Source organism: Amblyraja radiata, chromosome 16 (assembly GCF_010909765.2).
Source record: "Amblyraja radiata isolate CabotCenter1 chromosome 16, sAmbRad1.1.pri, whole genome shotgun sequence".
NCBI lineage: Eukaryota > Metazoa > Chordata > Chondrichthyes > Rajiformes > Rajidae > Amblyraja > Amblyraja radiata.
In genome coordinates this window covers 1,748,396-1,763,030 of record NC_045971.1, presented here as the reverse complement: position 1 = coordinate 1,763,030, position 14,635 = coordinate 1,748,396, and the positions used below count along the sequence as shown (strand labels likewise).

The 14,635-nt window shown below is 48.7% G+C and overlaps 1 protein-coding gene across 1 annotated transcript in view; it reads right to left on the bottom strand.

Moving 5' to 3' along the window:
* Nucleotides 1–340: 340 nt before the first annotated feature.
* Nucleotides 341–14,635, bottom strand: part of stac2 (SH3 and cysteine rich domain 2) — a 107,512-nt gene continuing 93,217 nt past the window's right edge. Inside the window, exons 9-11 of the mRNA XM_033034862.1 lie at nt 6,961–7,012; nt 4,329–4,466; nt 341–620 (exon numbers count right to left, since the gene is read on the bottom strand). Coding sequence (XP_032890753.1) covers nt 522–620; nt 4,329–4,466; nt 6,961–7,012 — 289 coding nt within the window. The 3' untranslated portion in view covers nt 341–521. The remainder of the gene's footprint in view (nt 621–4,328; nt 4,467–6,960; nt 7,013–14,635) is intronic.

Here is a 14,635-nt window from a genome sequence, read left to right as displayed (position 1 = left end):
GAACTGCAGACGCTGGAATCTTGCGTAGAAAACACAAAGTGCTGGAGCAACGCTGCATGCCGGGCAGCATCTCTGGAGGACGTGGATGGGTGGCCCTTTTGGGGGTTCTTGTGACGAGACGGGTCCATTCTCTGCAGCTTCCACAGTGGACAGATAGCGGTTGACATCAGGGGACTGTTCGGGCGCTCCTTAGATGCTCCAGAGAAGGGCAGAGCAGACAACAGGGCGAAAGCTGGTGCAAATCATCTCCTCACCAATGCTTGAATGTGGTTCAACTCAGAGGGAGAGAGAGTCTCATCCCATCAGTTTGCGAAGGAGATGAGTGAGATGGTGGGTGGTGTTACGGGTTCCGGGATCGCACTTTGCCTTATCCAGGCCGCGCCGATCTCCTGCGTTCTGATGTGAAACGGTGGAGACGAGGGGGCGGATGCGACGTACAAGCTGAATGTCGGGTAAATCATCTCCTGCATATACTCTGTCCAGAGGACCCCGCTGAAGCCCCCCCCCCAGGCGAGAAACAGTCAGATCTCACTCAGAATGTCCGCGGGCACCACCCCTCGCTTCTTCCCGCTGCACACCTTGACGAAGCCGCTGGTCTCCTCCCCGCGGCCCACGCAAATCTGTAAAACGCAACAAGGCTTTACTCAACACCTCCGGCTTGGAGAAGCACCGCGGGCACGGTGAAGAGTCAGCTTCAAAGCCGGGCCCGGTCACAACTCACACAATCGGGGGAGAACAACGAATGAATGAATGAATGAATGAATGTATGAATGGGTACGTTTATTGGCCAAGTATTCACATACAAGGAATTTGCCTTGGTGCTCCGCCCGCAAGTGACAACGTGACATACAGCGACAGTTAGGGATGACACATAAAACATTGATAATAAATTAAGCAGACACAAGGGCCCGGCGTGGGGGGACCACTGTGAGGGGGGGGGGGGCGCTGCGTGGGGGGACCACTGTGAGGGGGGGGGGGGCGCTGCATGGGGGGACCACTGTGAGGGGGGGGGGGCGCTGCGTGGGGGGACCACTGTGAGGGGGGGGGGGGGCGCTGCGTGGGGGGACCACTGTGTGGGTGGGGGGGGATCACTGTGTGGGGGGGGGGACCGCTGTGTGGGGGGGGAACCACTGTGGGGGGGGGGGGGGGGAACATAGCAGGGCCCGGCGTGGGGATACTCTGTAACTTTGTTGACACCCTTTATGTGGTGGCCATTCGCATACCTTGGGTGAGCAGAACAAAGAATATTTACTAATGACAATAAAGTACCATTCCTTCATTCCTTCATTCAATACACTGCCTTGTCCACCCGCCTATGATCTCGCCCAAGCCTGCAGCTAAATGTCAGCCCTCCAGATTCAAGGACATGATTGTCGGCACTGGGTCTGAACTCGCTGGAGTTTGGAAGGGAGGGGTGGGGGAACGACCTCATTGAACCTTTCCGAATGGTGAAAGGCCTGGATAGAGTGGATGTGGAGAGGACGTTTCCACTGGTGAGGGAGTCTAGGACCACGGGCCATAGCCTCAGAATTATAGGACACACCTTTCGAAAGGAGATGAGGAGGGATTTCTTTAGTCAGAGGGTGGTGAATCTGTGGAATTCATTGCCACAGACGGCGGTGGAGGCCAAGCCAATGGACATTTTTAAGGTGGAGATTGAATATTTCCTGAATAGTAAATATGTCAAGGGTTATGGGGAGAAGGCAGGAGAAAGGGGTTGAGAGGGGAAGACAGATCAGTCACGATTGAATGGCGGAGTAGACTTGATGGGCTGAACGGCCTAATTCTGCTCCTAAAACCTATGAGCAGTTGGAGAAGACCCCGTCGGCGTTGTGAAGAATTGGGTTCAATCCCTGTCTGTGTGGAGTTTGCACGTTCTTCCTGTAATCACTAGGGTTTCTTTCTGATATCTTCTTGCCCAGAGAGACTAGTCGAACATTTAAATTACAACGTTAGCCCTGACCTGGCAATATGGCTCCATCCCAGTTTGGTTACTGGTGAAGACCCGAGTATAGGAGCAGGGAGGTTCTACTGCAGTTGTACAGGGCCTTGGTGAGACCACACCTGGAGTATTGCGTACAGTTTTGGTCTCCTAATCTGAGGAAGGACATTCTTGCCATAGAGGGAGTACAGAGAAGGTTCACCAGACTGATTCCTGGGATGGCAGGACTTTCATATGAGGAAAGATTGGATAGACTCGGCTTGTACACGTTGGAATTCAGAAGACTGAGGGGGGATCTTATAGAAACTTACAAAATTCTTAAGGGGTTGGACAGGCTAGATTCAGGAAGATTGTTCCCAATGTTGGGGAAGTCCAGAACAAGGGGTTTCAGTTTAAGGATAAGGGGGAAGTCTTTTAGGACCGAGATGAGAAAAACATTTTTCACACAGAGAGTGGTGAATCTCTGGAATTCTCTCCCACAGAAGGTAGTTGAGGCCACAGTTCATTGGCTATATTTAAGTTGATGTGGCCCTTGTGGCTAAAGGGATCAGGGGGTATGGAGAGAAGGCAGGTACAGGATACTGAGTTGGATGATCAGCCATGATCATATTGAATGGCGGTGCAGGCTCGAAGGGCCGAATGGCCTACTCCTGCACCTATTTTCTATGTCTCTATGTTTCTATGCGGGTTTACAAAAAACAAAATACAAAGTGCTGGAGTAACGCAGCAGGTCAGGCAAAATCTCTGGAGGACAAGGATAAGTGACGTCTCGGGACGAGATCCTTCTTTAGGCTGAGGGGAGAAGGGGGGAGGGAAAGCTGGAAGAGAGGTGGGGGCAGGACAGAACCTGGCAAGTGATAGGTGGATACAGGTGAGAAGGTCCCCCAAAACACGGTGGCGCAGCGATAGAGTTGCTGCCTCACAGCGTCAGAGACCCTGGTTCGATCCTGACTACGGGTGCTGTCTGTGCGGAGTTTGTACGTTCTCCCCGCAACCTGCGTGGATTTTCTCCGGTTTCCCCCTACACTCCTAAGACGTGCGGGTTTGTAGGTCAATTAGCTTCGGTAAAATTGTAAATGACCCCTAGTGTGTGTAGGATAGTGTTAGAGACGGGGCGTTCGCTGGGCAGAAGGACCAGGTAACGCGCTGTATCTCTAACGTTTAACGCTAGCAAATAGGCGGCAGCACTCTGGTTATTTCTGGTTCATTTTTCCGACCACAGTCTAGAGGTGAACAGCATCTCCCCAGAGAGTTCCTCTATTTGGGGGGCAGGGCAGGAGTTTCTGGAACGGTGTTTCTGTTCAGTGTGGTTCATCTCTGTTGTCACCTTGTGTTGGTTATTCTGGTCGTGTGTACTGAGGTGTTGTGTTATCCAGTCACAGAACAGACTATGTCTGATTTACGATCAAGCTATCCACAATGCTGGAGTAACTCAGCGGGACAGGCAGGATCTCTGGAGAGAAGGAATGGGTGACGTTTCGGGTCGAGACCCCTCTGGGGTCAATATAGACAATATATAGCAAGTGGAGTCCTGGGAGGTGGAGAGGAGCCCTGAACCGACATCTCAAAACATAGAAACATAGAAACATAGAAATTAGGTGCAGGAGTAGGCCATTCGGCCCTTCGAGCCTGCACCGCCATTCAATATGATCATGGCTGATCATCCAACTCAGTATCCCGTACCTGCCTTCTCTCCATACCCCCTGATCCCTTTAGCCACAAGGGCCACATCTAACTCCATGTTAAATATAGCCAATGAACTGGCCTCAACTACCTTCTGTGGCAGAGAATTCCAGAGATTCACCACTCTCTGTGTGAAAAATGTTTTCCTCATCTCGGTCCTAAAAGACTTCCCCCTTATCCTTAAACTGTGACCCCTTGTTCTGGACTTCCCCAACATCAGAAACAATCTTCCTGCATCTAGCCTGTCCAACCCCTTAAAATGTTGTAAGTTTCTATAAGATCCCCCCTCAATCTTCTAAATTCTAGCGAATACAAACCGAGTCTATCCAGTATTTCTTCATATGAAAGTCCTGCCATCCCAGTAATCAGTCTGGTGAACTTTCTCTGTACTCCCTCTATGGCAAGAATGTCCTTCCTCAGATTAGGAGACCAAAACTGTACGCAAAAACTTTCGGTTCTTTGGCTTCGACTTCTTTGCTTCGGCTTCTCGTCCGTCCGCGCCCCACATCTGCACACGGACGCATCACCCATGGTCAGTCATGGCCAAGGGGGGCCTATGAAAATAGCAATAGACTTGATCTATTCCTCCCATGATTTTGTACTCCTCCAATGTAAGATGGCAGATCCACGTCTGGGACTGGCAGGCAAAGAGTCGCCTGGCTCTGATGCCATCGTGTTCGCAACGTTGGAGACATGAACTGACCTGCAATTCTTTCAGGGGTAACTGTCCCTGCTCTTTGCTGCCTTGATACGTTCTGTTACACTGCCACACTCTCTCGCCAGGTCGGATGCGCTGGACAAAATTGGCGGGAAAAAATCCCACTCGGTCCCCGATCTTGCCCTGAAATAAAGCAGAAGAGAGCCGTGCGAGTCGTTCTTTGTGAAAGAGTGGCCGGCTCGGTGCTGTCTGTACGGAGTTTGCCCGTGACCTGTGTGGGGGGGGGTTTTCTCCGGGAGCTCCAGGTCCCCTCCCACACTCCAAAGACATGCAGGTTTGTAGATTAATGAACTCTGGTGAAATTGTAAATTGTCCCTAGTGTGTGTAGGAGAGAACTAGTGTATGGGGTGGTCGCTGGTCGGTGCGGGCTCGGTGGGCCGAAGGGCCTGTTTCCGCGCTGTATCTCAAAGCTAATAAGAAACCGTATAACCAGGCAATGAGCGTTCTGCGCGCAGAGTCGTTTAGAATGGCGTTGCCGAATTTAAACTTTGAAGTAACATAAATTTGATCGGCAAAACACAAGTGGAAAATAATAACCCCATCTGTGTCTCCTATTGTCCAAATTAACGGTCTCAATGTAAATCAGTCCATTTTATTCATTCTGTTTGCCTCAATCCTGCCGTCTACCTCCCTCTGCTAATAATTTAAAATAAATGACAGGCCCATCACGGCTCCCTCAGGAGTGATTAGATTCAAAATACCTGTTAGCGGGCTCAGCGCAAGTTCCAGTCCACCTAATAACATCCTGGAATTTTAATAAGTTACAAGGTAAGGTCCCGATTTTAAAGTGGCGGAGGGAAGCAGCAGGGCCCATGGTCGTCAACTCTGAATGACTATGTTCATATAAGTCTCGTCGTTTCTTTAAGCTTCTGCTCTCGTCAGCAATCGATCTCCTAAAATGTCCAGACTTGGCCTTCCATCAAAAGGGAAAACTAACAGTTTCAGTTGAGTTTATTGTCACGTGTACTGAGGTACAGTGAAAAGCTTTTTGTTGCGTGCTAACCAGTCAGCGGAAAGACAACACACCATTACAATCAACAGTGTGTGAGAAAGAACTGCAGATGCTGGTTTAAATCGAAGGTAGGCCCAAAATGCTGGAGTAACTCAGCGGGTCCCTTTGCCCCACGGAGCCCGCACAGACCAGCTAACACTGGCACTGTCCTGCAGACTAGGGCCAATTTATGATTGACAAAAGCCAATTCATCTACAAACCTGCACGTCTTTGGAGTGTGAGAGGAAACCAGAGCACGCGGAGAAAACCCATGCATGGAGAACTCTGTACAGACACGCACCCATAGTCAGGATTGAACCCTGGTCTCTGGCGCTGTAAAGCAGCAACTCTACCACTGCGCCACCTTGCCTGCCCAGTCCTCCAGCACGTTGTGGTTCACTGCCGACTAGTATCTTTGACTAGGAAAACTTACTCAAAGCTTCACGTGACTACGTTCCCATACCAACGTCCTTGATTTAGTGTTTCACTAAAATTGGCTTCAATGCCTGTGATGAAAACTGGGACCAACTGAAGAGAGATGTGAAAACATTTTTCTCCCTGTTATTTCTTGACAGTGGTTTTTGGAGAATGACAGCGGTTTTTTTTTCCCCGATCCAGCCTTGGCAGAGTTTAAGCAATCAGGAGAAGATCTGACGAGAACCATCTTGGGATGACCAGGACTGTGGAACGTGAAGGACTTGAGGGCCTGAGCTACAGGGAGAGGTTGAGCAGGCTGGGACTCTATTCCCTGGAGCGCAGGAGGATGAGGGGTGATCTTATAGAGGTGTATGAAATCATGAGAAGAACACATCAGGTAGATGCACAGAGACTCTCGCCCGGAGTAGGACAATCATGGACCAGAGGACATAGGTTTGAAGTGGGAAAAGTTTAATAGGATGCTGAGGGGTAATATCATTTTTATACAAAGGGTGGTGGGTGTATGGAACGAGCTGCCGGAGGAGATAGTTGGGGCAGGTACAATCGCACTGTTTAAGAGACATTTTGACATGTACATGGATAGGACAGATTTAGAGGGATATGGGCCACACGCTGACAGGTGGGGCTAGTGTAGCTGCTAGCAAGTTGGGCCGAAGGGCCTGTTTCCATGCTGTATCACTCTATGACTAAATGTTGGCCCTATCAATGACATCCATGCCTCCAATGGCGTAGGGCCCAACATTACACCTGCGTTCAACGTTCGCAGATCTTTAACAGATAAGGCTTTAAAAAGGAAGGTAGACAAAAATGCTGGAGAAACTCAGCGGGTGAGGCAGCATCTATGGATCCTTGAAGGGTCTCGACCTGAAACGTCGCCAATTTCCTTCGCTCCGTAGATGCTGCCTCACCCGCAGAGTTTCTCCAGCATTTTTGTCTACCTTCGATTTTCCAGCATCTGCAGTTCCTTCTTAAATATTCTTAAGCTTTAAGAAGCAGCTATTCTCTCTTTGAATAGGTCATATTAAGATAGTCAGCTGGCAATAAAATGGCTGTTATAATTCCACAAGGTTAACAGTCTCCTCCCACTTCCTCTATTTGCTTCATTTGCTGCCGAGCTTCAGCGTGAGCTCCTGAATATTTACCGCAGAGACTGGCAGTCTGGGTCCCAATAAGCCGTCTGATATTTACCTTCCACCAGTCTTCGTTGGAGTCGTCCGTGACCACAATCCTGTCTCCTTGCCTGATAAAATAATAACGAGATTATTAAGAGACGCCTCAAGCTGTGTGGCTTCATGTTCACTTCATATCTTCCAGGAATGATTCACTCTGCCAGGCTATTAAAGTAATTGGGCTGTTGGCTCGCCACGCCAAAGATTCAGCGTGAGTGCGTTTGTGCTTTGGAGAAGCGGACATCTTAGCGAGCCCACCACGAGGAAATAAAATATTGACAGAATCTATGCCCGCATCTAATGCCACAATCCTGCCAGTCCCGTTCTTCCTCCCTTCTGCCCATCATCCTTGCTCCAAATGCTATCCCATTCCCATTCCCATTTGAGGGCAGTGGTTGCTCCCATTTCCATCACCAACCCAAAAGGCAACGGTCTCCAGATTCTTACCACACTCTGTATTAAAAGTATTTCCGTTTATGTTCAGGTTTATCGTTGCCACTTCTCCCGAGCTTGGATAGTTTTTATAGTAAGTAAGTAAGTTTATTGGCCAAGTATTCACATACAAGGAATTTGCCTTGGTGCTCCGCCCACAAGTAAAACAACATGACATACAGTGACCGTGACAGTTACGAATGACTCAGAAAACACTAAACATTAATAATAATAAAACATTAATGATAAAACACCATTGATCAAGCAGGTGAACCAACAACATTTTATGGTGGAGATTGACAGATATATGATGGATTGGGAATGATCCCGGGAATGTGTGGGTTGACCTATGATGAGTGTTTGACAACACTGGGCCTGCACTCGCTGGAGTTTAGAAGGATGAGGGGGGACCTCATTGAAACTTAGCGAATAGTGAAAGGCCTGGATAGAGTGGATGTGGAGAGGATGATTCCACCAGTGGGAGAGACTAGGACTAGAGGGCACAGCCTCAGAATTAAACAATGCACCGTTAGAAAGGTGATGAGGAGGAATTTATTTAATCAGAGGGTGGTGAATCTGTGGAATTCACTTCCACGGACAGCTGTGGACACCAAGTCAATGGATGCTTTTAAGGGGGAGATGGACAAATTCTTGATTGGTACAGGTGACGAGGGTTCCGAGGAGAAGGCAGAAGAATGGGGTTGTGGGGGAAAGATGGACCAGCAATGATAGAATGGCGGAGTAGACTTGATGGACCGAATGGCCTAATTCGGCTCCTATAACTTATGAATGTGATTGGTACGGGTGTCAAGGGGTTACGTGGAGAAGGCAGGATATTGGGGTTAAGAGGGCAAGATTTCACACAGAGAGTGGTGAATCTGTGGAATTCTCTGCCACAGAAGGTAGTTGAGGCCAGTTCATTGGCTATATTTAAGAGGGAGTTAGATGTGGCCCTTGTGGCTAAAGGGATGAGGGGGTATGGAGAGAAGGCAGGTACAGGATACTGAGTTGGATGATCAGCCATGATCATATTGAATGGTGGTGCAGGCTCGAAGGGCCGAATGGCCTACTCCTGCACCTATTTTCTATGTTTCTAAGATGGATCAGCCATGATCGAATCAGTTTCTGGATTGTTAGCCTGGGCGTTTGGGTGTGTAATCCAGTCATTTAACTCGGGGCTATCACCCTACTTGGTCTTTGACAACCGCCAACCTGATCTCCTGGTTTGCCGGACACTTTAATCCTCCTTCCCATTCTTAGACAGAACACTGCCCAGTCCATCACATGCTCTGACCTCCCCACCATCGAAGGGATCTATCGCAGTCGCTGCCTCAAAAAGGCAGCCAACATCGTCAGAGACCCACACCATCCTGGCCACACACTCATCTCACCACTGCCATCGGGAAGAAGGTACAGGAGCCTGAAAACTGTAACGTCCAGGTTCAGGAACAGCTTCTTCCCTTCAGTCGTCAGGCTATTAAACATGACACCAAATACGCTCTGAACTACTACAGACTATTATTATTATTGCATTTATTGAGTATGTGTGCATGTGTACATATACACACACTGAACTTTTTTTCACCCATTATGTACTGTGTTTACATATTCTGTTGTGCTGCAGCAAGCAAGAATGTCATTGTCCTATCTGGGACACAATGACAATAAAACACTCTTGACTCTGTCCTGGGTCTCCTCCATTGTCAGAGTGAGGCTAAACGCAAATTGGAGGAACAGCATCTCATATTTCGCTTGGGCAGCTTACAGCCCAGTGGTATGAATATTGATTTCTCTAACTTCAGGTGGCCCCGGCATTCCCTCTCTCTCTATCCCCTCCCCCACCCAAGTCGCACCAGCTTCACATTTTCACCCAACAAACAGCTAACAGTGGTCAGGTTCCTTCATCATCGTTACTTTATTGCATCTATCGTCCATTCATTGTTCTTTATCTCTCTACACCACCGTCTATATCTCACGTTTCCCTTATCCCGAACCAGTCTGAAGAAGGGTCTCGGCCCGAAACGCCACCCATTCCTTCTCTCCAGAGATGCTGCCCGTCCCGCTGAGTTACTCCAGCATTTTGTGTCTATCGTCCGTTAAAACCAGCTTCTGCAGTTCCTCCCAACACAGAGATTGTTCGCCCATTAGTGGAGAGTTCATGTCACTCACAGTCCATTTTCACTGTGTGTGTGTGTGTGTGTGTGTGTGTGTGCGTGTGTGTGTGTGTGTGTGTGTGTGAGTGTGTGTGTGTGTGTGTGTGTGTGTGTGTGTGTGTGTGTGTGTGTGTGTGAGTGTGTGTGTGTGTGTGTGTGTGTGTGTGTGTGTGTGTGTGTGTGTGTGTGTGTGCGTGTGTGTGTGTGTGTGTGTGTGTGTGTGTGTGTGTGTGTGTGTGTGTGTGTGTGTGTGTATCTGTCTGCTTATGGAATCCGCTTTGAAGGATTTTTTGTTGGTCGGCTTCTCATGCAACAAGCACCAGTTTCCCCAGAGACTGGCAAGTGCCCATTCCCCCGCACCATGAGATTTTGCTCACTGATAATCACAGGGGGGGGGGGGGGGGGGGGGGGGGGGGGGAGGAAGATAACGGCGCGGTGTTGTATTTAGAGAAGTCAAAACCAGGGCAGGTACTTCACAGTGAATGTTACGGGCATGGGGAGTGATCGAGAGCAGAGGGATCTAGGGGTGCAGGTACAGAGCACCCCAAAAAGTGGTGCCGCAGGTAGATAGGGTGGTGAAGAAAGCCATTTGAACATTGGACTCAATCTTGTCAGGATATTGAGTATAGAAGTTGGGATGTTATGTGTAGGAAGGAACTGCAGATGCTGGTTTAAACCGAAGATAGACACAAAATGCTGGAGTAACACAGCAGGTCAGACAGCATCTCTGGAGAGAAGGATTAGGGTCGAGACCTTAGGCGAAGGAGCCTATTCCCATGCTGTACAACTCCAGTCAACTAATTGAGCCTACCAGCCACCGGCCACCAATTCACACTAGTTCTATGTTATCCCACACCCACTCCCTACACACTAGGGGCAATTTACAGAAGCCACCAGTAACCTACAGACCTGGAATGTGGGAGGAAACTGGAGCAACCGGAGGAAACCCACGCGGTCACAGGGAGAACATAAGGCCACCGTCCAATCATGGCTGATCTATCTCTCCCTCCTAACCCCATTCTCCTGCCTTCTCCCCATAACCCCTGACACCCGCACTAATCAAAAATCTATCTATCTCTGCTTTAAAAATATCCACTGACGTGGCCTCCGCAGCCTTCTGTGGCAAATAATTCCACAGATTCACCACCCCCTGACTAAAGAAATGTCTCCCCATCTCCTTCCTAAAAGAATGTCCTTTAATTCTAAGGCTGTGACCTCTAGTCCTAGACTCTCCCACTGGTGGAAACATCCTCTCCACATCCACTCTGCCCAAACCTTGCACTGTTCTGTATGTTTCAATGAGGTCCTCCCTCATTCTTCTAAACTCCAGCGAGTCCAGGCCCAGTGGCCAACAAAAGGCTTTCTTTAAACAGTGAATTACTTTATTTCTTCCCACGTACTGGACCCTTGGTTCTCTGGTATTTCTAGGAACCGTTCGGTGTCTATGTGAATGTAGATGCACAGGGTTTGATTATAGTTTAGTTTTAATATTGTCCCTTGCACTGAGGTACAGTGACAGTTTTTGCATGCTATGCGATCTGATCAAACAAATACTAACTATGGGTGACACAATGGTGCAGCAGAATGAGCTGCTGCCTCACAGAGATAAGAGTCCCAGTTTCAATGCAGACCTTGGGTGCTGTCTGTGTGGAGTTTGAACGTTGGTGGATGTGGAGAGGATGTTCCATGGATGTGGGAGAGTCTAGGACCAGAGGTCGCAGCCTCAGAATTAAAGGGCGTTCTTTTAGGAAGGAGATGAGGAGAAATTTATTTCGGCAGAGGGTGGTGAATCTGTGGAATTCTTTGCCACAGAAGGTTGTGGAGGCCAAGTCAGTGGATGTTTTTAAGGCAGAGATAGATAGATTCTTGATTAGTACGGGCATCAGAGGTTATGGGTAGAAGGCAGGAAAATGGGGTTAGGAGGGAGAGATTGATCAGCCATGCTTGAATGACAGAGTAGACTTGATGGGCCAAATGGCCTAATTCTACTCCTATCACTTATGACCTTATGACCTTGCGTTACCTTGAGGTCCCAAGAACCTATGTGTAGGAAGGAACTGCAGATGCTGGTTCAAATCGATGATAGACACAAAATGCTGGAGTAACTCAGCGGGACAGGCAGCGTCTCTGGAGAGAAGGAATGGGTGACGTTTCGAGTCGAGACCCTGCTTCAATCTGAAGGGTCCAGATGCGAAAACGTCACCCGATTCCTTCTCTCCAGAGATACTGCATGTCCCGGCTGAGTTACTCCTGCGTTTTGTGTCTATGCCAAGAACCTATGATCCATACTCCAGAGGCTTGTAGAATACGGCTGTGAAAATAGTGAATGCTTATGTTGGCAACTTCCAAAGTACTCTAGTCCTTGCAGTTTCAGAATACGATTCCACCGATGAAAGAAATGGGAAGGAGAGAGAAAGAGAGAAGACAAACCAATTAGGAGCAGACGAGGGCATTCGATCCAATTTGTGATCCCAGCTACAAAGACAGATGTGTACAGCAATTCGTTCTTCCCCCGCACAATTAAAGCATGGAATAATCTCCACTGAACTATAGTTACCCAACCAGATGCAACTACATTTAAAGTAGCTCTTTCTTCCCAATAACCCTTTCTGGCTTAAGCCCTACCTTCACCACCTCCAGTTTAAATTCCAGTTGGAATATTTTGGAGGACCAAGAAACCAAGAACCAAGAACTATTGAGTTGTTAACCTGACTTCAGTGGTCAGAACAAAAGGTGTAAACTATAATAAGGGAAGTGTTATCAAGATGCTTGGAAAGGCAATAAAATGACTGAATATTGTCAACATGGACTTATCTCAAAGGAAATTGATTTTCCTTTCATTAGCTGATGTTTGGTTAGTGCATTGGAGGCATTTGTGGATGAGAGGGGAAACCCATAAATAGATTTTCATTTTGGATTTGGATTTTCAGAACGATTTTGCTAAATCCCACATAGATGGGCAGAACGAGGCCACCCGGCCCATCAAGTCTACTCCGCCATTCAATCACGGCTGATCTATCTATCCCTCTCAACCCCATTCTCCTGCCTTCTCCCAAGCCCAAGAGCTGCTCTGCACAAGACCGGCTGACGCTTCTAAGGCTGCCTGGGTCAAGATGAGATGGAGAGACCAGTGGAAGTCAGAGGCTACACCAGTACATCAATGACCCCATGGACGTCCCTGGCCAGGACCTTCCCCGAAAGCAGTGGACAACCCTCAACCGCTTGAGGACAGGCGTCGGACGCTATGGAGCAGCGATGCGGAGGTGGGACCTCGTGGACCAGCGCCCGCCTCCTGCGAGTGTGGGGACCCAACACAGACAGTGGAGCACATGGTCACCAGTTGCCCCAAACACCGGTTGGCCACCGAATAGTGAACGAGGTCTGATGGACCTGGACGATGACACGTTAGCCTGGCTCGCCTCAACGGAGCTGCAGGTCTAAAAGACACACGACGGAAGGAGAAGCCTTCTCCCCATGACCCCTGACACCTGCACTAATCAAGAATCTGTCGACCTCAGCCTTAAAAATATCCATTGACTTGGCCTCCACAGCCGCCTGTGGCAAAGAATTCCACAGATTCACCACCCTCTGACGAAATAAATTCCTCCTCATCCTCTTTCTAAAGGTGTGCCCTTTAATTCTGAGGCTGCGGCCTCTGGTCCTAGACTCTCCCACTAGTGGAGACATCCTCCCCACGATCGCCTTTCACTATTTTGTAGGTTTTAATGACCTCTGAGCATACAAGGAGATTAGCGTAATATACTGGTGTGAATGGCGAGCCAGCGATAAAGCTGCTGCTTCACAGTAGACAGAGACCCAGGTTCAACCTCGACCACTGCTGCTGTCTGTACGGAGTTTGTACGCTCTCCCTGTGACCGCGCGGGTTTCATCCGGCTGCTCCGGTTTCCTCCCACATTCCAAAGACGTGCAGGGTTGCAGGTTAATTGGCTTCAGTAAAATTGTCCCTAGTGTGTGTAGGATGGAACTAGTGTACAGGGTGATCGCTGGTCAGCACAGGCTCGGTGGGCCGAAGGGCCTCTATCCACGCTGTATCTCTAAACTAAACAGTGCCTCCCCCAGTGGACGAAGATCGATTTGGATTTATTCACTTCAAGGTTCTTTATGGCTGCTAGCATCTCCGCTTGAAATACATCCCAACACGTCATTAGATCTCAATTCCTTTGCTTCTATGACCTCTTCCTCAGTAAATACGGACGAGAAGATTTCATTTAACATTCCTGTGGACATAGAAACTTACAAAATTCTTCAGGGGTTGGACAGGCTAGATGCAGGAAGATTATTCCCGATGTTGGGGAAGTCCAGGACAAGGGGTCACAGTTTAAGGATAAGGGGGAAATCTTTTAAGACCGAGATGAGAAAAACATTTTTCACACAGAGAGTGGTGAATCTCTGGAACTCTCTGCCACAGAAGGTAGTTGAGGCCACAGTTCATTGGCTATATTTAAGAGGGAGTTAGATGTGACCCTTGTGGCTAAAGGGATCAGGGGGTATGGAGAGAAGGCAGGTACAGGATACTGAGTTGGATGATCAGCCATGATCATATTGAATGGCGGTGCAGGCTCGAAGGGCCGAATGGCCTACTCCTGCACCTATTTTCTATGCATCTATGTATCTATGGTCCCAGCATAGAGAAGACCTTGTTGATCCATAAGGATCTGTGGAATTTTGTACCACGGAAGGCGGTTGAGGCCGTCATTCAATAAATAAGACGAGTTGCATATAAAAAGTTCACGATCATAAGTGATAGGAGCAGAATTAGGCCATTCGGCCCATCAAGTCTACTCCGCCATTCAATCATGGCTGAACTATCTCTCCCTCCTAACCCCATTCTCCTGCCTTCTCCCCATAACCTCTGACACCCGTACTAATCAAGAATCTGTCCATCTCCGCCTGAAAGACATCCAAAGAGATCAAGGGATACGTGGGCAGAGTCGGAGCAGGTGCTGAATTTTACTTGGAACACAAAATGCTGGCGTACCTCAGCGGGTCAGGCAGCATCTCCGGGGGACACGGATAAGCGATGTTTTGGGTCTAGACACTTCTTCAGTCTTGAGGAAGGGTGCTGACCCAAAACATCATCTATCCTTG